The sequence below is a fragment of the Chelonia mydas genome, chromosome 3 (genome assembly GCF_015237465.2).
Source record: "Chelonia mydas isolate rCheMyd1 chromosome 3, rCheMyd1.pri.v2, whole genome shotgun sequence".
NCBI lineage: Eukaryota > Metazoa > Chordata > Testudines > Cheloniidae > Chelonia > Chelonia mydas.
The window spans coordinates 141,332,132-141,354,203 of record NC_057851.1 but is presented as its reverse complement, the minus strand read 5'-3'; the positions used below and the strand labels follow the sequence as shown (position 1 = coordinate 141,354,203).

Genomic DNA, 22,072 nt, shown 5'->3' with positions numbered 1-22,072 from the left:
AGTAAATTTAACTAATCAAATATATTTGACCAACAATAATCATTTTGTATAAGTTGTTGTTAGACTTCAGAACTAAGATATTCCCCAGATGTATTTGAAGTTATATGTAGGGTGTCTTTTAAATCAGATCAGATTAATGTAATAATAAACTATGATATCCTTGGATTATTAGTTTGATTGTCACAGGAAAATGTTTTAATAACATACAGACTTACCTGAGGCTGAAATAATCAGTAGCAATTTTTTTCGTACTAAGGTAACCTGCAAAGGTGAAACTGTAGAACAACACTTTTCTACTGAAATATATTTTGAGCCTGAGTGGATACTCTACACCTCACCATCATAGTTCTTTGCAGTAGTCTTTCCTTTACAAATGCTTAATAACTTTACTTAAATTTCAAAGCATATACACAATATAACAAAACACCTAAGTGCAAAGCTGCCCCTCTTGTCACTGAAATTGTTCCTTAAGATTCACTTTTTCTTTGTTACCGATAAGAATCACAATTATAATAAAAAAAAACAAACAAACCCTAAACACTACCTTTTACTTGAATTGTGAAGCTGTACACATGCCTAATCTGAGTCTGAAACATATTGCTCTGAAATCTAAGCTTGCTCATAATAGTGCTCTCCACCTTTTGTTACTCTCACTCACTGGATCATTTCTAAGTTTAGGTTCTGATCCTGCAAACACTTACGTATGAGCCTAACATTATGTACATGAGAAGTTAGATTACACACATGGGTCAGTGCTTGCAAGGTTGGCCTTAGATTGCAAGTTCTTTAGGGCTCGAATTCATTAAGGTACTTAAGCACATACATACGTAATCCCATTGACTTCAGTGGAAGTACTGATGTGATTAAAATTAGTCCTGATTAAAATGTGCCGGGTGTTTTCCAATCTTTACGCATAACTTTTAGAACCAGGGTGAAATAAAAGGCTGCTAGCTTGTTCCGGTGAAACCAGTCATTGGGCTCCCTTTAGCATTTTTCACATCAGTAATTTTTAATATTGTCTTACTTTGTCATTTAACAATTGGAAGAATTCTCTACTTTGAGGTAAAACAGCCTCTGATTCAAACTGATAAACTGCATATAATCCTTGCTTTAATGAGAAGATACCTTTGTTGATTAGTTGTCTTAATATCTGTGTTCCCTTCTTAGTATGCAATGCTTTCATACTCAAAATATTTAAAATATCTTATAAAGGTGTAGGGGAGAGAATAGTGAGTAAATTCATAGGTCAAAGACACTCAAAATGTATTTGTTCCCTGATCCTGCAAACAGTTAAGCAGATGATTAAATTATGTACTTGAGTATTCTCATTGCTCTGTGTCAGTAGGGCTACTAATGTGTGAAGTTATGCATGTGTTACTATTTGCAGGATCAGAGCCATAGATTGTACTCTCTTTGGATGTTTTGCTGTGGGGACAAGTAGTTTTCAGCTTATCTGAAAAACTGTGAAAAGGTCAAGCTAGGAGAAGATTTTAAAAATTGCTGTACTACATCTGGGCTATCAGCATCCATCATTGCTAGTTTTTTTTTTTGTGCCCAGTTCCCTGGTGGACTAATTGAGTGTCTTGTGACTCTTTTCAGGAAGAATGGAGTTGTAGTATAATACATTATAGCTCTCAGAAACCAGTGGTTTTGCCTTAATAATGTAAAATTGTTTCAGCATGTTTCATTTAATAATATACCGAGCATTTTTCCTTTGTCAGAAATGATTTGAGATACTTAAAAAAAAAAAAAAGAAAAGAAAAAAAAAAAAAGAAACAATATCAAAATGAACAATGTCATTTATCTTTATCAAGGGAACAGATTGTCTCCTCCACATGTTTCTGTGAGGATTCACAGGCATTGGGGTGAGGAAGTGCTACATATGAATATTAATACAGACTAGGAGAGGTTTTTTTTTTTTTAAATGCATTTCCATGGGATCAGAGGGGGATGATGTGCAACCACCTGCCCATTTGTGTTCCAACTCACCTTATCTCCTCCCTCCTCCCCTGCACAGGCTGTGGACTGGAAAAGGAGTTCTTCTCCCTTGTTCTGGGAAGTGAGGAAAGGCACATTATGTGGATTGATGGGGATATGATCTGGCCATAGAACATTATTACTTCCCTGATATTTTTATGTTTTGTTATTGATGAAGCTTATTCACTTGTTATAATTTCCAAAACAAAATATTGCTCAGCTGTGACCTGCTTACAGATTTTCCAAGTGAAGTTGCTGAAAAATAGTATTTTATGATCTGTCTGTCCGGAGCTGATGCTTGGTATTGTCAGGTTGACACGAGACCCTCTGAAGTTTTCTGATGAGCTTGCTTTTGAGTGCTTCTCAGCATAAACTTGACCTTGGCATTTTTTGCTTATATGGGAACATCTTGCAGTAATCATATTAGTCTGTTTTTCAGCCTTGGACAGACAATGTTTTTACAGGGGGAAAAAGAAACAAATGGCGGAGGAGATGTTATTTCTGCTAGTTTATCGTTAATGATCATTGATAACATTGAGACCTTGATTCCCATGAGTAAAATCAAACACTTTAAACCTTAAAGGGTGTTTGATGTGGTTCGGAAAAGCTTTTAACTCTACACTTTTACAGTTAGTGTCGTACCGGAACATGTAGTTCCATTTACAATGACTATTTAATCATTGCTACTTTACACTATCTAACCAAGCATTTTCAATTCGTAGTTAAACAAAAAGCCCTTTTTTACCTGAGTAAGATTTCCAACTGATTTGAGAGAAGGAGTTCAGCACTGAAGCACGCATTACAGCCAAAGAAGCATCTAAAAATGTACTGCTTTTTTGATGGTTTATATAGTCATTATATACACCACTTACATATGCAATAGCTTTACAACCAGTTCAAAATAATAATAGCAACATATTGCACTCTTAAATATGTTTTAGCAGACTACAGTAAATATTTAACAACTTTCAAATCCTGACTCTAATGAAGTCAAGGGAACTTTTGCCATTGGACTTCAGTGGTGTGAGGATTCAGCTCTAAATAAATAAACTAAATATATAAAAATCTGTTCTGAATATTTCACTTCTTTAGTCCATCATACTTCGCTTTTCAATTTTTCACTAAGAAGCTTGTGTTCCTCTTCTTTCCCTTACCAGTGGGGTAATTTAGGTTTAGAATCTACTGTGCCAAATCTGGCAATTCTGTTATTCAGTAAGCAGCTGCATACATACTTTAACTTATCCAAGCAAGATGTAAATGCACAGTGTCATTTTAATTCTGGTAGTTTTCTTAGAATGATTTATTGAAGACAGGATTATTTAAATAATCCTATCAAAAATCATTTAGCTCTATATTTCCAACACACTATAGTGATCATATTTCTATAAAATCATTTGTGTGTTTTGGTTGTTCTGAGCAAATTTGAGGGAATTATTTGTTGCTTAAGGTGTGGAATAAATATTAAAAATATGCAATTTGTATTTTATTCTGGTCATGATAACTTTGAGTGCTTTGTGCTTGGTAGAAAATAATTTCTAAAGATTACTGCAAAGAGATTGTTCCATAAGAACGTGATTTTCAAAAAATGGATGTCAACAGTTACTTACTTTTTTTTTTTTTTTCTTTTGGGTATGTGCACCTAAATAGATTGCCAGAACTCAAATGTCTTTTGGAGTTAGTGGAAATTGTTGGCTGGTCAGCTCTTTGGAAAATAAGGCCACTTATTTATCTCTGCGTGGCAATTTATAAAATAGGATTCTTTCCTTAGTTGTATTTTCCCATAACTCAGTCAGTGAAGTTAGTGAACTACTTTAGTTTTGCCAGTGTGGGATATTAATCTTCTGAATGTACAAAATATATTGATGTAATTGATCATGCTTAACATGTAAATAGCATTTGACATCATTAAAGCATTTTTAAAATGCTGTGTCATTGATTTTTGCAACATTCTTATGCAGTTGGCTCGTATTTACGCCTGCATTTCACAGATGGGGAAAATGAGGCACAGAGGTCAAGTGAGTTTTTCAAGGCTACTGTAATGGAATGTTAAACTGTATTGTACGGTTCAGGCACTAGATGTCTCTGTGCATAAAATACCATACTTAAGCTAACCTCAGCGACACCTGGCAGTGCCTTAAAGGATCTTATGATGAACACACCTGCTATGTATCTTGCTCAGAAGCAAGCTCTGTAGCCAGCCCATATCTGGTAACGGGATCATGTGACAACTACAGAGACAGTGTCAGAAACAGAATAAGAACTCTCCGTATTCCTGTACTCTAACCACTAGGCAATGCCTCTGACAATCACGTTTTGCAGACTTTGGCAGAATGCATCAAGATTATTTGCCTAATATGCTAGTGATAATGAATCTATTCACCAGTTCAGAGTAGGGATACTGTAAAATGAATGTGAAACTATCAGGAACTGAGCTAACTTTTTTAAAGTTGGGGAACTGGCACAAATTGTTATAGAATGTTTTGTCAATATTTTTAGAATATATAATTATTGTTTCTATAATTTTAGCTATATTACAGCTCACACTGATACTGAAGGAGAATCCGAAGAAGAAAGGCGATGGATTAGTTTATCTGCAGAATCTGCGAGACCAGAAAAGGAAACAGAATTATTTAATCTTCTGCAGCAGATGGACAGTTTGCGTTGTGGTTCAGATGATGATAAAAAGGAGAGCTTCAGACTGTTACTTGAGAAAGAGGAAAAGGTACTAAGGGATAAATGTACAATTATTTTCATGGTCCTGGCTCTAGGTTCACTACTGTATATGTCATCCTTTTTAACTCTTTGAAATATTAGAACTATAGTACAGAAGAATAGAAGGTTTTGTACAACAATTGACATTAAAAACAAAAATTCTTTCAAAGTATCATCACATCAGTATTTTTATTAGGATAGCTGTAAAGGTTTAATTGTTTTGTTTTGCACTAAAGTTAAAATATATTAAGTTCCAGTTTGTTACAGCTTCTTAAGGAACAGACATGGCATGGACTTTTTTAGACCATAGTTTTTTCCAGCTCTTAAATTTGTCTATATGGAAAAGTCCTATGGAATTAAATAGTGAAGAAACCAATAGGGGTCTAAAGAAATTTAACAAGTGTTTATCGAAATTACACTAAAAACCAATAGGGGAGAGATCCACTGAAGCCAATGGAGCTATGACAGTTTACATCACCTGAGGATCTGCCCCATAAAATCGAATAGAGTGATCATTAGTGTGTAGTTTTTTTTAAGTGTCCTATAGGAGGGTATGATGGCACACTCACCTCGAGTGCCTTCTAGTGGCTGGATGTGGTATTGTGGGCCTTTCTTGCACCTGTCTGTAGGTTGTCAACCTCTCTTGGTGGGTCTTCAGAGGCTCAGCTCTCCAGCCACGTCTCACAGTCCATATGAATGAATGAACCCCTTTTGGGGTAACAAGGTTCCAACAAGGACTACCAGTTTGTCCTTATTAGTGTCTTCAGCAATGTCTCTGGACCCTTAAGTCTAGCCTCTTTATTGGGCTTTTAGTAAAGAGCTCCACGAGGATTGTTGGTCTACCCTCATCTGGGCCCTGTTTCTTGGCCCTTTAAATCTAGTCCCTTTTCTTGGACTTTTAAACTAGCTGTGTCCCTTTCCAGGGCTTAGGCCAGTCCAGCGCTTGCTGGTGGGGGACCCAGGTCCATTTACTACTCCAGGTACCAACACACAGCAGCCACTTACTGCTCCCTCCAGTTTGCTGCTGCTATTCCTTGGGCCTTTTCTCATACTTCAGAGGTGAAGTTCTCAGAGCCTCTTCCTCCTCTCTGAATGCAAATACCACAGAACCCTTCTGCTTCCCTCTGGAGCTCCTGTGACCCGAGAGGAGCACCCTTCCCTGCTTCTCTGGTCACAACCAGCAACTGACCTGCTCAGGTCTTGCAGCTTCTTTTATCTGAGTCTACTGGGCTCTGCTTGGCTCCTTCCATATAGCCTGTCTAGGCAGGCCTATAGGACCCACCTTTGCTCCTCTTTTCCAATGGCAGGGTGTAGTAGGACCACAGGACCTCCAGCAGGGGGCCACAAAGGCCCAGTACACCCCATTACAGAGGGATATAATTCTCTATTAAATTCTAAAGAATGATTTGAAAAACGAGTAGAAAGTTACAATTGTCTGATATATTCTCAGGGATAGTCAATTATTATTTGCCAAAGTCCAAATTTCTTGGTCAAGGTATAGTCAAGGTCCAGACTCCAGAGCAAATAATAATAATAAACCCAATAATGATAAGTAAAGAAAAAGATTTCAGGGTCCGTTAAAAAGTGTCTGTTAATCCGAATTTGGCCCGCAGTCTGCCTATTTACTATCCCTGCTCCAGGACTTTTCCTTTAAGGTGAGCTTGACCTTTCAGCACTTACGCTGTCATTGAAATCACAGGGAGTTTTAGGTGCAGGAATCAATACAGTGCTCACTCTTCATACATTTCTTCTGGTTAGGCATATATTAGTACTTCTGGTAGTGTTCCTCATTTAATAAGTGTAGAAAATAGCTGTCAGACTGGTAGATATGATACCTACTGTGAGTGTATGATGAGACTTTTATTTCATGCACAAAGAAAACATTGTAATTGCTTACTGCATGATATTTGTATAATGGATTACCTTTTTAATTGTAGTAATGAACAGTTATAGAAAGTCCTTTTGTAAAGAAAAGAGGAAAAAAAAAACCTAAACAGACCTAATACATGGGTTCCAGCTAAGTGTCCCAATATTTATCTTCTCTTCCTAGAGGAAAAATTCATCTATCTTGCTCTCCAAACATAATAAACATAGTGTGGCAGGAATAAAAATAGCCCAAGATTCACCATCTTTCAATGAGGGGAACGAGGGGAGAGAATAAATGTGTTAAATTATTTTAACTATTATTCAAGGAAACTGTATAAAATTAAATTTACATTTTGGTCAATTTAATGGTCTAATATATCTGCTTCTTCCTTCTCCTTTCAGTATGGAAACCATGAAGGGTTTCTTTGGAGACTTGCACGAGCTTATGGAGATATGTTTGAGATGACTACAGAGGTTGAAGAAAAGAAGAAATATGTTGCTAATGGTAGGGGGAGCAAAAAACTGGCTAGATAAAATGATACCTGATTATTGTAGAAAGACTCATACTGTGAACTTTTAGTGGTACTTTTCCCTGAAATGTCATAGTCCAAGCAATTTGTAATCTGGTTTTATAAGGATAGCGTTTAGACTTTGATGAAAATGTTTCACGTGATAAAACTGCCATGCGTTTTGGCATCAAGCACTTAGTTTCACTCTACTCAAAAGAGGTCCAGGACTGGATTAGAGGGGGTTTTGCCAGTCAGAATTGGCTCCAGTCAGTGCTTTTAATCCTTAAATGTGAGCCAGACTGACACAGAACTAAAATAAAAAGAATCAAGAGCCTGATGACAGCTAAATAAATGCCAAGGCTAAGGCAATTTCCTAGGGCAAAGGTGGGGGTCCAGGGTTTCCTCTCTGCTCACCCTCCCCCGGCCCCACAGTTTAGTAACCCCATCTCAGCTGAGGAGGGCTGAATATGGCTCTTTCGGGAGCCTGGGAATACTGTGGACTAGAAGCAGTGCTAAAGAATGAAAAGCAGAACATGCTGCATCCACTGCACCTAGCCTGTGTATCCAACATCTCTTCCTAGATGTCCTGTTGTCAGCTTAATCTCAAACTGGTCCCAACTAAATTCCTGATTTTTTTTCCCCTCTCACTACCTCCATTTTTCCTCTGCAACTTTCCAAAGCACCACCAACCTGGCCATCACTCTGGTTCATAACTGGGAGGTCGTCATTTGCTTTCTCTCCCTGGTCCTGCACACTTAAGCTGTATCTAAATCCTGCTACCTCTTCCTTTTCAGTACCTCTAGCATCTTCCTTTCTCAATGAGAAATTCTCACCCAGGCTGTCTTGACCTCGACTACTGCAAAATTCTTCTCTCTTGCCTCTCTGACATCCCCATTGCCCCCCTCCCTGTCCATACAACGCACTGCCACCAAAATAATCCTCTTTGCCCATCTCTTTGATTACATCACTCCCTCTGTACCTCATCCACTGGCTCCCCCTGCATCAAATTTAACTTCTCCCTGTTGCCTTCAGAACCCTACATAATCCTGCCTCTCCGTACTTATCTCTTTGTCTTGTTCTGAGTTTTCATTAACCCACTCTGTTGCTCCAGGAATGCCAGCCTGGACCACTCATTTGACAGCTTCTCTCTCACACACACACCTCTCCATGCCTTCTTTCTTGCTATCCTTACACATGTAGTGTCCTTCCTGAGCTGCTCTGCAGGGTACCTACTCTGTCTGCCATCACATCTCTTGTGAAGACTCATCTCTGTCTTGATTCCTATAAGAAACTTGCTAACTGACATTGTCTTGCTTCACGACTAACTTGGATATAACTTTCAAGCTCGGTATGTGTTTAATATTAACACAAGTATATCTTTGTTACTCCCTTCCCCTTACTCACTGTCCATTTGTTTACATGTCTGTCTGTACGGTGAGCTCCTTCGGGCAGGGATGTTCCCTTCTTTGTTTGGAAAGTGCTCAGCACACTGGAGCTACCAAAAATAAATAATAAAATAATAATAAAATTATACTTTGATCTCACATAATTTGCAGCTGCTTGTGATTAATTTTAGCACCTGTTGATGGGAGAGATGAGAAGCAATGGTGGTATGTGAAAGGGGTCAGAGGTATTCATGTGATCAGCAGTGCGGCATCACAGCCTGTTCAGATATTTATCCTGCAATGGCTGGGTGTTCCGAGTTCTGAAGTCTCTTGGAGCATTTTTTAATTATTTTTAGTTTGGGAAGAGGCTCAGAGAGAACTGTTTCTAAAGCGTACTTGGCACAGTAACTTATTTTTAATTCCACCAGGACAGAGGATTGTTTGCTTTACCTCTTGCTTTTATAGTTTATTTTTAATAATAATAATAAAAAGTGTGGCTTAATTGGTTACAGCTAAGGCTTTAGAAACAGCAAGCTCATCATCTGGACTCCTACTCAAAATGTGAATTTGGCCAAGTCGCTTAATTTCTTCATTCCTGAGTCAAAAGCAGAACATCACTGAAAACCAGTTGGTTGCATCTGAATTGAACTATCCTAAGTAAACAAAAGGATAAAAAATACATTTGTGTATGTATTGTGAATCCATAATGTTACAATATCCCTCTCAGTGTTTAAATGGAAAATCAGATTGGTTTCTTTTATATCTAAAATATATTATCTCATAATGTAGTTCCTGGCTTAATCTAAGATGGAGAGATGCTATAGTATATCTTTTTCTTTTACAGGAAAAATTGTAGCTGAAAAAGCTATTCAGCTGGATACCATGAGCGCTGACAGCCACCAATGGTAAGTTTGAATAATGGAGAAATATTGTTTGTATTTTGGTTTTCTGCAAAGTCAGAAAGCTGAAATTGTCTATAAACAATTTCCACAACAAGTCCTATAAGAGTTACAGGCTTCATACTTTATCATTGTAGATTATTGGTTGGATATCAGTTTTGCAAGTTAGCTGTTTATAACTTTATATGGTTTTATTTACCCAGCATAATGCAGTTACATCTAGTAATTACATTAAAGTATTTTGAGAAAAGCTTGCTATAGTACATGAAATCTCATTTTTTTTGGTGACACACTAAACAATTTTCCAGTAAGTATGATGAAATGCAGGAATGAGTATTTTGATTATACAAGTATCTCATAACATTCATACAAACTACTAGTTTCCATTTTCTTTCTTTTCCTAAACTATTCAAGACAGTTGTTTAACACGATTTTCTTTTTGATGTTGTTTTTCTTATGTCATTCAAATGCACCCATCCAAAGCTCTAGATGAACTTACAGTCTGTAGCAATGAAAGTTAAACAATAGGGCCACATTCTGGTATGTATAGAGTAGTATCTTTCTATGTAAGTATTCCCTCTGGAATCCAGAGTTTTAGACAGATGCATTGTAATAATAAATTAAATATACACTATATTCATAGGAATACTTTAGGAATAGCTAATTATGAAAAAAGACAAAACGAAAAGTAAACAATGTAATGGAAGAGAGAGACAAATGGAAGATTATGGCTTGTGTGAACATTTGGAGATATGGGTATATCTGGATACTAATTTCTGCATTTTATCATGTTGCTTACTGAAATGGTGGTTTGGGACCTCAAGATATTGGCCCATTGCCCATCCAAAATTGAAAATTCTCCCACATCCCCAGAATTGAGACTTTTCCATCACTCTTCCCAAATTAATTCCTCCTCCACACAACAAGAAGGAAACTGTGAGCGTAGTTAATGACTTGCAGCATTAATTGGAGACCAACAAATTTTGGTTCTGGTGGACCAATAGGGAAAGGAAGCTCCAAAATCATATCTTCAGCCCCCTGTTATAAACAAGGGAGTTATTTGCTGCAGCCTTCAGCTAATCTCCTAATATATTGTGAGGAGTAGGTGATTTATGAGATGTTTAGGCCTTTCCTGGTTAACTCCAATAACATAAATTACACCTAGAAATGAGTTGGTGGCCAGTGCAGATCATAAAGATCAAATGTGATGTGCTCCCTGTGAGGAACAATACATAGGAAATAAACCACTGCTTTCTACACTAGCAGAACTATTTTTACTGTCTTACATTTGAAAATTAATATATATATTTTTTTTCCTGTAGATTGATGTAAAAATTAGGATCATGAACAAAATGACATATGAAAAGTTGGTAATAGAGTTGGGCAAAATTTAGAATTTCTTTTGCATGAGAAATTCCAACACTTCAAAATTGTCTTTAGTCCCAAATTGGAACAGAAAAGTCAAAATTTCCTGAAAAAAGAAGTGTGACAGGGTCAGGCCAGATGGCTATAGGAGAGTAATAAGAAGGCAGATATATTAGCCCCAGGCTAAGTAGGTCCCTTTTCCCTAGGTAAGGTAACAGAGAAGGTTCCAGAACAATCAGAAACCTTCTTGAGACAATTAAGACAGGCTGATTAGAACACCTGAAGCCAATCAAGAAGCTGCTAGAATCAATTAAGGCAGGCTAGTCAGGGCACCTTGGTTTTAAAAAGGAGCTCACTTCATTTTGTGGTGTGCCTGTGAGGAGCTGAGAGTGAGAATGTGGACTGTTGGAGGACTGAGGTGTACAAGCATTATCGGACACCAGGAGGAAGGTCCTATGGTGAGGATAAAGAAAGTGTTGGGAGGAGGCCATGGGGAAGTAGCCCAGGGAGTTGTAGCTGTCGCAGAGCTGTTCCAGGAGGCACTCTAGACAACTGCATTCCACAGGGCTCTGGGCTGGAACCCGGAGTAGAGGGCTGGCCAGTGTTCCCCCCAAATCCTCCCAACTCCTGGTCAGACACAGGAGGAGTCGACCTGGACTGTGAATTCAGAAAAACGGCCAAGCTGAGGGCTGCCTTGAAGCACCAAGGCGAGCAAATCCGCCAATAAGCGCAAGACCCACCAAGGTAGAGCAGGAACTTTGTCGCAAAAGTTTTTAAAAATTTAGTTTTGGCGATATCAAAATGACCTCATTGAGGCACTTTGCTTTAGTTGAAACAAATTGTTTTTCCCTTATTAAAATAAAGCACTTATCAAAGTCTGTATGTTCCCATGAAATGTTTCAAGTTTGGCAAATCAGCATTTCTGACAAACATATTCCATCAAAAAAATTTCTGCTAGCTTTAGCTGGGGTCTCCTCAGTGCTGCTATTTTATTTATTGTTTACTTTTCTCCTTTCTGATGAAAGTTTTGTTTCTGTTTCTTTCATTCCAGTGTTAGTTTATTAATTATTTGCTAATTATTGCATCAGTTTAGTCTGTCTGCTGCTATGCTGAGATCCGCACTTTGTGTTGTCCCTGCACAGGGGTTCCTGAGAGAGTTGCTATGCTTTTAAAATGGTCTGTTTCCCCTTTCTTTGATGTTAATCTCACCTCTCCTTGATCCAGCTCTGCTTTCTGGCTCTGGGCCATTAAAGAGGTATACTATGGAAGGGGAGTTTAGTCTGTGCTAGAGGACATTACCCCTTGAGACTTTTAATTTATCCCCTCCTTCTTGCCGACTGTGTCATAGTTGAGAAGTAAAATACTGTAATGACAGGCCTCGCTAGCAGGGAAAAATAAGTACAAAAGTAAGGAAAAAAAAGGTGTCCCAAAATTAGATAGATCAAAAAATTTGTTCTAGAGGTTGAAGTGTGGAAGGAAATCCCATGGTGTCTTGTTGCAGAAAAATATTATGTACGTTCTACAATTTCATCCTTGTATTTCTGTCCTTAGTAAGTGTGAACTTTTCTTTTACTATGCAACCAGAGGTACGGTGGCTTTCCAAAAGTATAATGGCATTGTAGGTTTCGTTAGTTTGGAATGATCAAGTGCTCAGCATTGGTGGCGATTTTAAGGATTAATATGGTATAGACTCTAAAATAGTTTATAATCCCACTTTGTTTATGAAGAATATTGTAGTATTTGATATTATTCCCCTGATTAGTACTAGATAAGGGTTATCTCTGATTCACTTTGCAAATGTGATATAGATGGGCTGCAATAATAAAAGCAATAATAATATAGTATAATTCCTAGCAGGCAGCTAAGTCTACTTATCTGCTTTTATTAAGGCCATGTCTACACTTGCACTTACGTCGGCAAAATTTTTGTTGCCTGAGCGATAGAAATTTTGCCAGCATAAGCGCTCGTGTGCACAGCGTTATGTTGGTGGAAGATGCTCTGCCACTGACATAGCTACCGGTGCTCATTGAGCTGGTTTTATTATGTTGATGGGAGAGGTCTCTCATGGCTACACAAGTGCTGCTGTAAGTGGAGACATGGCCTTAGTTTGTACAGTTCTTTCTCTTCCTTGATTACACAGACACTTGTAATCTAATAATTTGGGGAGAAATGAACTTTAATTAGACAACTCTGAAATTGTACATCAAATTGTTATTCCTTCCTTTTGTGGGAGAAAATTTGTTTTATAAATTGGCACTAATGTTTCCCTGGATTTTATTCTGTTTGTCTATTGGGAACATAAAATATATGTCTCAGAGGATTAGGATAATAGGCTTCTTTGAAAGCTTTTCTTAGGAGCTTATCTCTAATAATTAGGAGCTCTAATTAGAACATAAATTTCTATATGTACAAGCGAAGGAAGTTCAGCAACTGTGAAGTATAATTGATTGAGGGGAAATTGCTAATTCTGCCCTTCTTTTCCCACCCATACAGATTTTTTTAGATTTATTTGACCTGGTAACCATATTCTATGTTATATGTCAACTTGGTGACTTCATTTAGTCTGTTCAGAGAAGTCCTATGATCTGAGAACAAGTGATGGGCTTTCTGGGCAAAGACAAATATGCCCTTCAACAAAAAAAATACCTTCATGTCTATCTATCTCTATACTTAAAAGTTTTTTAGCATAGGAGTATGAAAAAAATCACACGTACTCCTACTAGCATAGCTGTGCTGGCAAAAGCCCTATTGTATACACAGTAATATCAGCAAAAAAGACCTATTGTCAGTATATCTTTTTTAGTTTGCGGAACTGGTATAAGTTATTTATTTGGGCAGAAGCACTCTTTTGCTGGTATAAGTAATGTCTTCATTAGGAGGGTTTGCTGATATAGCTAAGGTCGTTTTTTAACTACTTTCCACATCTGCCTCCACAAAAATGCCTGGAATTGGGCCCACTGCCTGTCTGTGTTTAGTTGTGTGATCTGTCAGTGCAGAAGATAATCTTTTTGCCAAAAAGATATCAGTACCAGAGCTAATCAGTGTTTTTACCAGCAGCTTGCCAGGTACTCAATATTCATCTTCAAATTAAATTTAATCAGTGGGATAAATATAGAAAGTACTGACCAAAACATCTTTTATCAATCAGTCAGCCTTGGCAATCGATCTTTTTTTCAGCCGCTAATAATCTCAAAATTAATAGTTGCATCCAGACTTCAGCTGCTGAGTGGTCATACTTTATTTTATGGTTCCTGGATATATCATGCAGCCTTTAGATTGTTTGTTTGATTAGAGATATTTTAAACTGTTACTTTCAAGAAAACTGTTGACAATGAAAATCAGCTGTAATTTTCATGTCTAATCAGTCCAGTAGCCTGTGAAGAGGGATTAGAATGATAGTAAGATTTTAGCAAAGGATATAAATGTGCACTCAAATGTTTGAACACCTTGCAGTATTTTAACTTGTGGAACTTGTTGCAAGTTCTATGGGAGCAGAATGCAAAAATTGGCATTTGTCAGTTAACCAGCTTTAAAAAAAAACAAAAAAAACAAACCCAGCAACCTCAAACAGAATCTTGTTTGTGATTGTTTTATGAGCAAATTCATGATCCATTTTGGTCAATTTCATGGCCGGGGGTATAAAATTAGTCAGCTTCATGTTCTCAGATGTTTAGATCTGAAATTTCACTGTGTTGTAACCGTGGGGGTCCTGACCCAAAAGGCGGTCAGGGTTGGGGGCGGGGATTGCAAGGCTATTGTAACAGGGTCATGGAATTGCCACTCTTACTTCTGCCTTGCTGCTGGCAGGGGTGCTGCCTTCAGGGCTGGGCAGCTAGAGACGAAGGCTGCTGGCCAGACGTCCTGCTTTAAAGCCAGCACCACTACCAGCAGCAGCTCAGAAGTCATGGTTAGAGGTATGTGGGGTTGATTACCATATGGTTTTCCAGGCAGTCCCCCGCCCAAGTGTGGGGCTGACAGCTGGAGCAGCAGCATCCCTGTGCAGGGGTGTGTGGGTGTGTCTGTGTGTGACAGCTGGAGCGCAGCTTCCCTGCGGAGATGGGTGGGGGTGACAGCTAGAGCCGCTGAGTTTCCTGCAGCCGGGGGAGGTTCCCAGAGGTAGGTCTGCCCCGTTTTGGGAGTGGCACCTGCGGGGGAAGAACAAGTCCCGTCCCTCCCCGTACCTGGCTGGGAGTAGAAACTGGAGCCCTGCACAGGGTAGGGGCTCCCAGCTGGGCACCAGATTTCACAGGGGAGAACAGATTTCATGGCCTGTGATGCGTTTTTCATGACCATGAATTTGGTAGGGCCCTATTTATGTCAGAGGTTTTCAACCTTTTTTCATTTGCGTACTCCTAAAAAATTTTGAATGGAGATGAGGACTACTTTGGAAATCTTAGACATAGTTTGGGGACCCTAGTTTGAAAACCACTGTTCTATTACCTTAATAAATACTAGGAGCTCTTAGAATATAACAGGTACATTTTTTATTTCAGCTACAGCATTATTTACGAAAACATCCCATTCTGCTGTTTTTTCTAAGCCACTTTTCTAGAACAATTGGTAAAACTAAATAAATGTTTTTCTGTGAGTAGCAAAATCTTCCACACTTTTTTCTCTTTACACTTTTCATATGCCACTGCTCAATCCACCGTACCCACTTTTTGGATGAGGAAGGTTGGTTACAAGCTCTGCAAAGAGCAGAAAGATTTCTAAATACTATCTCTTTTGACTGACATTTGTTTACACAGAATGTTTTCTATACTTAACAGGGCCGATGTATACGTTAGCCACAAAACTAACTGCGGCAGTAAGTTAATTATTTCTATGCGTTTGTAGGATGTCGCTGATTACAGAACGTCTGAGAGCGCGCACACACACACTATCTAATACAAATGACTTTTCAAAGTGAAATCTGCACACAGTACAACCGCACCCACCACTCCTCTTCCCCATGCACATGTATGTTAAGCAAAAGCTCAGGGTCTGTCAGATCAGCAGGGGAAGTGAATTCTATAGTTGACAATGCTGAGCCAGCTGGGGCCGGATATTCTGGTATGATGGTGACTATTGACTGTCGTTGGCAGCTCCCTGCATAGTGTGCTGGTTTTTGTGGATTGCATTCTCAGGCATCTGTCTCTCCCCATGTATTGTATAGGGAGCTCAGGCTTTGTGGGTCCCATTGTTGTTCCAGGGATTTTCTAGGCACGTAAAAGTTAGGTGTTGCAACACGCAGTTACACCTCGGTCCTTTGGTGGATCTGGGCCTCTGAGGCTAACACTGCCAACTAGGAAGTCATTTGTATGCTCTACTACAGAGGTGGGCAAACTCTGGCCTGTGGGTCATATCCGGCCTGTGGGTCATATCCAGCCTGCGGGACTGTCCTGCCCGGCCCCTGAGCTCCCAGCCGGGGAGGCTTCCCCTCCCCTGCAGTGATGCCGCCGTGCGGGCAGTGCTCTGGCCTGCCGCTCCTACCGGGCAGTGCAGGGAGTGCAGCTGGCTTCAGCCAGGCGGCTCGCTCCTGCTGCTCTGAGCAGCATGGTAAGGGGACGGGAGGTCCCGGGGGGGGGCAGTCAGGGAGCAGAGGGCAGTTGGATGGGGTGGAGGTTCTAGGGGGACAGTCAGGGGACGGGGAACAGGGAGGGTTGGGAGTGGGAGTCCCAGGGGGCCTGTCAGGAGGTGGGGGTATGGATAGGGTTTGGGGCAGTCAGGGGACAGGGAGCAGAGGGGGTTGGATAGGGGGTGTGAGTCCTGGGGGGCCTGTCAGAGTGGGGGTGTGGATAGGAGTCAGGGGGGCAGTCAGGGAACAGGGAGCGGAGGGGTTGGATAAGGGGGTGAGATCCCGGGGGGCAGTTAGGGTTGGGGGGGTCCCAGAAGAGGGCAGTCAGGGGATGAGGAGCAGAGGGCGGTTGGTTACGGGGTGGGAGTCCCAGGGGGGCTGTCAGGGGGTGGGGGTGTGGATGGGGTGGGGGCAGTTAGGGGACAGGGAGCAGGGGGTGTTGGAGAGGGGGTGGGATTCCAGGGGGCGGTTAGGGGCAGATTTCTGGGGAGGGGGCGGTCAGGGGACAAGGAGCAGTGGGGGTTGGATGGGTCGGGGGTTCTGAGGGGGGCAGTCAGGGAGCGGGAAGTGGGAGAGGGCGGATAGGGGGCGGGGGCCAGGCTGTTTGAGGAGGCACAGCCTTCCCTACCCGGCCCTCGGTACAGTTTTGCAACCCCGATGTGGCACTCGGGCCAAAAAGTTTGCCCACCCCTGCTCTACTAGCTTAAACTTCAGTGTGACATTAAGGGTAGTTGTTCTGTGTTATGTTTGTTTTGTAAAGAGCAAAAGTCCAATGTAGAGCACATTGTAATTTCCAGACTGGCTTATTGCAAAGTGATGGAGATGTCTGGCTATGTAAATGTGTAAATGCCCAGCCAGAAGGTGCTTTCGGCTTCCTGTCACCCCTGAGAATCCAAAAATAGTCAGGGATCTGAATGCACTCTCAAACTGTGAATTTCCTGAACTAAAGGGGAACAGCTCCCTCAGGAGTAGGGACATGCATTATAACCATTTCCATTATAATTTGGGACTCTTACTCATCATTTTGACTTTACCAGGATGAAGCTTCACCCAACTCACAGCTGGTGTTACGCTCCCAGTCCTAGCAGAAGTTACTACTGCATGTGCATGAAACCAAGTCTGTAAATGCCTTAACTTGGTTATTATACACCTGTGCACATGTGTGACTAACAAAAGCATCTAGTCCTCAGGGCTAGGCAACTTGGACATTTCAAATTTTAAAGTATTTGAGTTGTGTGAGGACAGGAGAGGGCTAGGGAAGGGAGCTATTTTTATGGGGGAAAAATCTTTGTATTAACCCTCATCTAATACAGGGCAGAAAGGATTTTACAGAAAGTTCCCAGCAAAATAGAGGATGCTGACAGGCCCCCACAATAGCAGAAATGTTCTAGATAATGTCAGGGTTCGAAGGGGGAATGGCTGTAAAATATTTCCCTAGGGAAACAAAGTTCATCAAGTGTGACAGACCCAGACCAGTGGGGTACAGGAGTCTGATAGATGGCAAATATACTGGCCACTGGATCAATACTTTTCTGTTCCCTGAGTGACCAGAGCAGGGGCTGCCCTAGAGCAATCAGGAACCTGCTAGAACCAATTGACAGGGAAGCTAATTAAGAACATACAAGAATCAATTATGGAAGGCAGACGAATCAGGACACCTGGTTTAAAAAGGACCTCCCATCAGTTAGTGGGGGGTGTGCAAGGAGCAGGGAGTGAGAAGGTGTGCTGCTGGAGGACTGAGGAGTACAAGCGTGATCAGGCTTCAGGAGGAAGATACTGCAGTGAGGATAAAGAAGGTGCTGGGGGGAGGCCATGGGGAAGTAGCCCAGGGAGCTTTAGCTGTCTCACAGCTGATACAGGAGACGTAGAGAGCTGCTATCCACAGGGCCCTGGGCTGGAACCCGGTGTAGTGGGTGGGCTCAGGTTCCCCTCATCCCCGCAACTCCTGATTGGACACAGGAAGAGCTGGTCTGTGAGCAACACCAGAAGGGAAGGTCTAATTTGAAAAGGGTTCTGGCCTGTCCCTGACCCACTAGGTGGGATAACAGAGACTGCGGAGATTGTTCTCTGTTTCCCCCATTCTGCCAGTGATGAGGTTAGCTGAGTGAACTGCAGGTTTGAGCCTCTAGCAGAAGCGGCCAAACTGAGGGCTGCTGTGAACCTCTGAGATGAGCAAATCCGCCAAAAAGTGCAGGACCCACCAAGGCAGAGGAGGAACTTTGTCACACAAGACAGAAATATGTGTGAGGGTAATAATTTACAGCTAGGGAAACTTTCAAACTTGGAAGTAATATTTTTACACACTTTTATAGCTAAGGTTCATAACACTTTTCTCCTTGAATTACACAGATATTTTTATATTATAGCTGAGCCAGATAGCACCACTGTGCCTAAGGTGAGCAGCTGTTTCCATTATAAATTCTTCATTTTTTAAAGGATTGACACTTCGGTCAGAAAACTTGCCCTCAGCTGCAACTTGGCATAACGATGTCTCAGGTTGGGGAAAGATTTTTCCCATGTTTGATTTATGAGGAGACACAAATAACGTGTGTGTGTATGGATCTATGCTTTTTTATGTTTTTTAATTATGCTTAGTGTCAACACATTGTATACACTAATCACTTATTATTTTGACAGAAGTAATGTAAAACTTCAAATATATAGGTCCAGATGCAGAAAAGATGTTTCAGGGGCTGCAAATTGCTGGTTGGTAAGTGGGCCTAAGGGAGAACTTATATAATTTACTCTATATTTCTAGCCTCTAAGCCGGTAAATTATGCACATTTAGACAACTGGTAGAGAGCTACAGCAGTAAGATTACTTAATTGCTGAAGCTAGTGATTAGAGTTTGTAATTTTTTTCCTGCAGAAAATTTTAAGGCTATTTATTTATTTATTTGCAGAAAACAGAAATATTTTTATTCGAAAATGCTAGTGTAGAGTCTCCTGGGAGTTGTAATTCAGGTGGCTCATGCTCCCAGACTCCTTTATAATATGGGCTCCCTGGTCAGATTACATCTTCCATGATTAAGGCTGTGAGTCTGTCATGGAAGTCACGAATTCTGTGACTTCTGCAGCAGCTGGTGCTGGCTCAGGGGCTGCCCAAGGCATGCAGCCCCTGGGTCAGCAGTTTGGGTGTGTGGGAGGGGGCTAGGGGCAGGGGGTGCTGGTGGGTTCTTAACTCAGGGTGGGGGACTCCCTGGCTCCCACTGGCGTAGCCCTGCAGCTCCTATGCGGCAGCGGGGAGGGGGCTCTACGCTGCATGCTGCCCGCCCCTGCAGGCCCCGCCTCCACAGCTCCCGTTGGCTGTGGTTCCCAGCCAATGGGAGCTGTGGCAGCCAGCACTTGTGGTGGGAGGAGCGGAGCCCCTGCCCTGGTCCCTCCGCCGCCTAGGATTGCAGGAACGCGGAGGCGGGTAGGAAGCCCCCGCCCCCCCCCAAACAACCCCTAGTCATGGGGGTATTTTTGGTAAAAGTCATGGGCAGGTCACGGGCCCATGAATTTTTGTTTACGGCCCATGACCTGTCCATGACTTTTACTAAAAATACCCGTGACTAAAACATAGCCTTGATAAACCGTGGTCTCCTTCCTGGTGAAGGGGAACGGTGAATCATGGGAGATAGAACCCAGCTTATAGAGGGGTATGAGGCACCTTCTGCAGCAAGGTCCTTTGATTAGTGACACTCTGGTGGAAATTCTGCAGCAATTCACATAGGTGAATGGGACATAGTTTGGGATTGTGGCATAAACACACCAGTTGGATGTTTCTGTTAAAATAGTCAGTAAAGGAAATAACGACAATTAAATTATGATAGATTTCAGAATGAACACTCAGTTGAGATTTACAGAGCTATTCACACCTCTGAGAGCTATTGTTTCACACAGTGCAGATTCATGAAGATATGACTGTTGATTTATGCTCTGTTTATATTTTCAGAGTTATATCTGCAGCCATACGAGATAAGAACAAATATTTTAAAAATTAAAGTTTAGTTTCTAGGGGACAGTTCTGCTACAAATTCCATGGCCACAGAAATGCAGAAGGCCCATAATATTCTGTTAATGTTGTTTTGGGTACAACAAATTAATCTGCATTGAATACTAGTCTAAAATGTGTGCCTTTGGTTTCCTCTTTGTGTATTGCTGTGTCCTTTACAATGTTTTACTATATGGAAAATTCTCAAATTTAGTTTGCATTCGTATGGGTATCTTTTTAAAACTGTTGGTTTTTTTCCAGTGTGTTTGCTTGTGTTAGCTGCGCGTGTCGTCTGCACCTGACATTTCCATGGATCTCAGCTTTATTACTTTTATGAGATCTTACAACAAAAACTACTGTCCCTGCCAGCCTGGATTAACCAATGTGTACTCTTGGAACTTGCACAGGGCCCCTATCTCACGGGGGGCCATCCGATGACCAGGGGTAGGATGGGGGAACCCTGAGCAGCACTGCATTTCAATTCCACTTGCTCAAATTTGGCCTGGCTGCCCGCCACTGATGCAGAACAAGCAGAACTGGGCAACCAGGACCAGGAGAAGCTGCCCTAGCCCAGGATGGCACTGATGAATGGCCAGCAAGGTTGCGGGGATGATGGGTGAGTTGATGGTGGGCTATGGGTTTAGTGAAGTGAGCAGTTGGGGATGTTGACGGTGGCAGGGTTGAAGGCTCGGATGTTGGGAGCTGTGCCCAGTGGGGCTGAGGGCTGTGTGAACAGGATGTATGTCTGGGTTGCTGGAATGTGTGTGAGGGCTGTCAGGTTAAGTGGAGGTTTGTTGGAGAATATGTGGAGTAGGAGGGGCATTCGGAGGTCTGTGGGGAGAGTGGGGAATTGGTAGTATTTGTGGGGGGTGGGGCATGTAGGAGGTGGGGGTGCTTTGCTGTCTATTTTGTGAAAGGTTCAGAGCAGGCAATTTCCACAGTGCACAAAGTCCCAAAATTCTTTCTTCCAGGCCTGGTTCCTGCCAGAGTCTACAGTGTAGGCTCTGTTGCATTGCAAGTAAGGAAAAACTCAGGACTTCGCTTTGCATCTTGGCAGGCTTGCAGATTCCTAACCCCACACTTTCACCAACATAAGTAAATGAGCATCCCACTGATGCTTTCTGTGTGCCCTGAGACTAATCAGATGCATTTTTATAACTAAAACACTCTATAAATAGTGGTAAGAAAGGCTATAACTTTAGGTACAAATCCATGATATCTGTAAAGTAACAGTAATCATAAACAGCACTGTAAATCACAGAACTGAGAGGAACTCTATAAGGCTTTAACATCTCATTCAAAGCCAGACTTAGAAAGGAAGCCTAGGAGGCTAGTTGCACTGCCACAGAAGCAATCCGTGTGTGTCTGAGGCTGTGAATACTGTGTAAGCAGCACATACAGCCACGGGAGGGGGGAGAGTGTGCTGCTCTTCTGGCTGACACAGGGAACTCTGCGGACGGACTCGGGGGTGGGGGTGGGGGAAGGGTCCAGTGGTGGGATGATAATTGTGAGACAGGACCTCTAAGAGAGGAGCAGTGAAAGGGAAAAGGGAGGGGTGAATAAGGCTCCCATGGCCGGGGGTGGGGGTGGAGAGAATCAGGATCAGCATTGATAACTGTGTGAAAATGAACCCTTCTTTTCCTGGGCTTTGCATGTATTTGAACATTACCCTTTAAATAAAAAGTTTCACTAAGAGAACAAGAGTGAGTGTGTGTGTGTGTAATGTCCATGATTGGAAAAATGCCTGGCATTCACAAATAGCGCTAATCCTTTCCCTGTTTTCCAAATTATAGAGCTTTGATTACAGTATATCTAGCGAGCCCAGGC

The 22,072-nt window shown here is 41.5% G+C and overlaps 1 protein-coding gene across 3 annotated transcripts in view; it reads left to right on the top strand.

Moving 5' to 3' along the window:
- RMDN2 (regulator of microtubule dynamics 2) overlaps positions 1–22,072 on the top strand; it is a 71,753-nt gene that overhangs the window by 4,459 nt on the left and 45,222 nt on the right. For all 3 annotated transcript variants that reach the window (XM_037895440.2, XM_043543424.1, XM_037895441.2), the window contains exons 3-5: positions 4,504–4,699; positions 6,958–7,060; positions 9,294–9,354. In XM_037895440.2, coding sequence (XP_037751368.1) covers positions 4,504–4,699; positions 6,958–7,060; positions 9,294–9,354 — 360 coding nt within the window. The remainder of the gene's footprint in view (positions 1–4,503; positions 4,700–6,957; positions 7,061–9,293; positions 9,355–22,072) is intronic.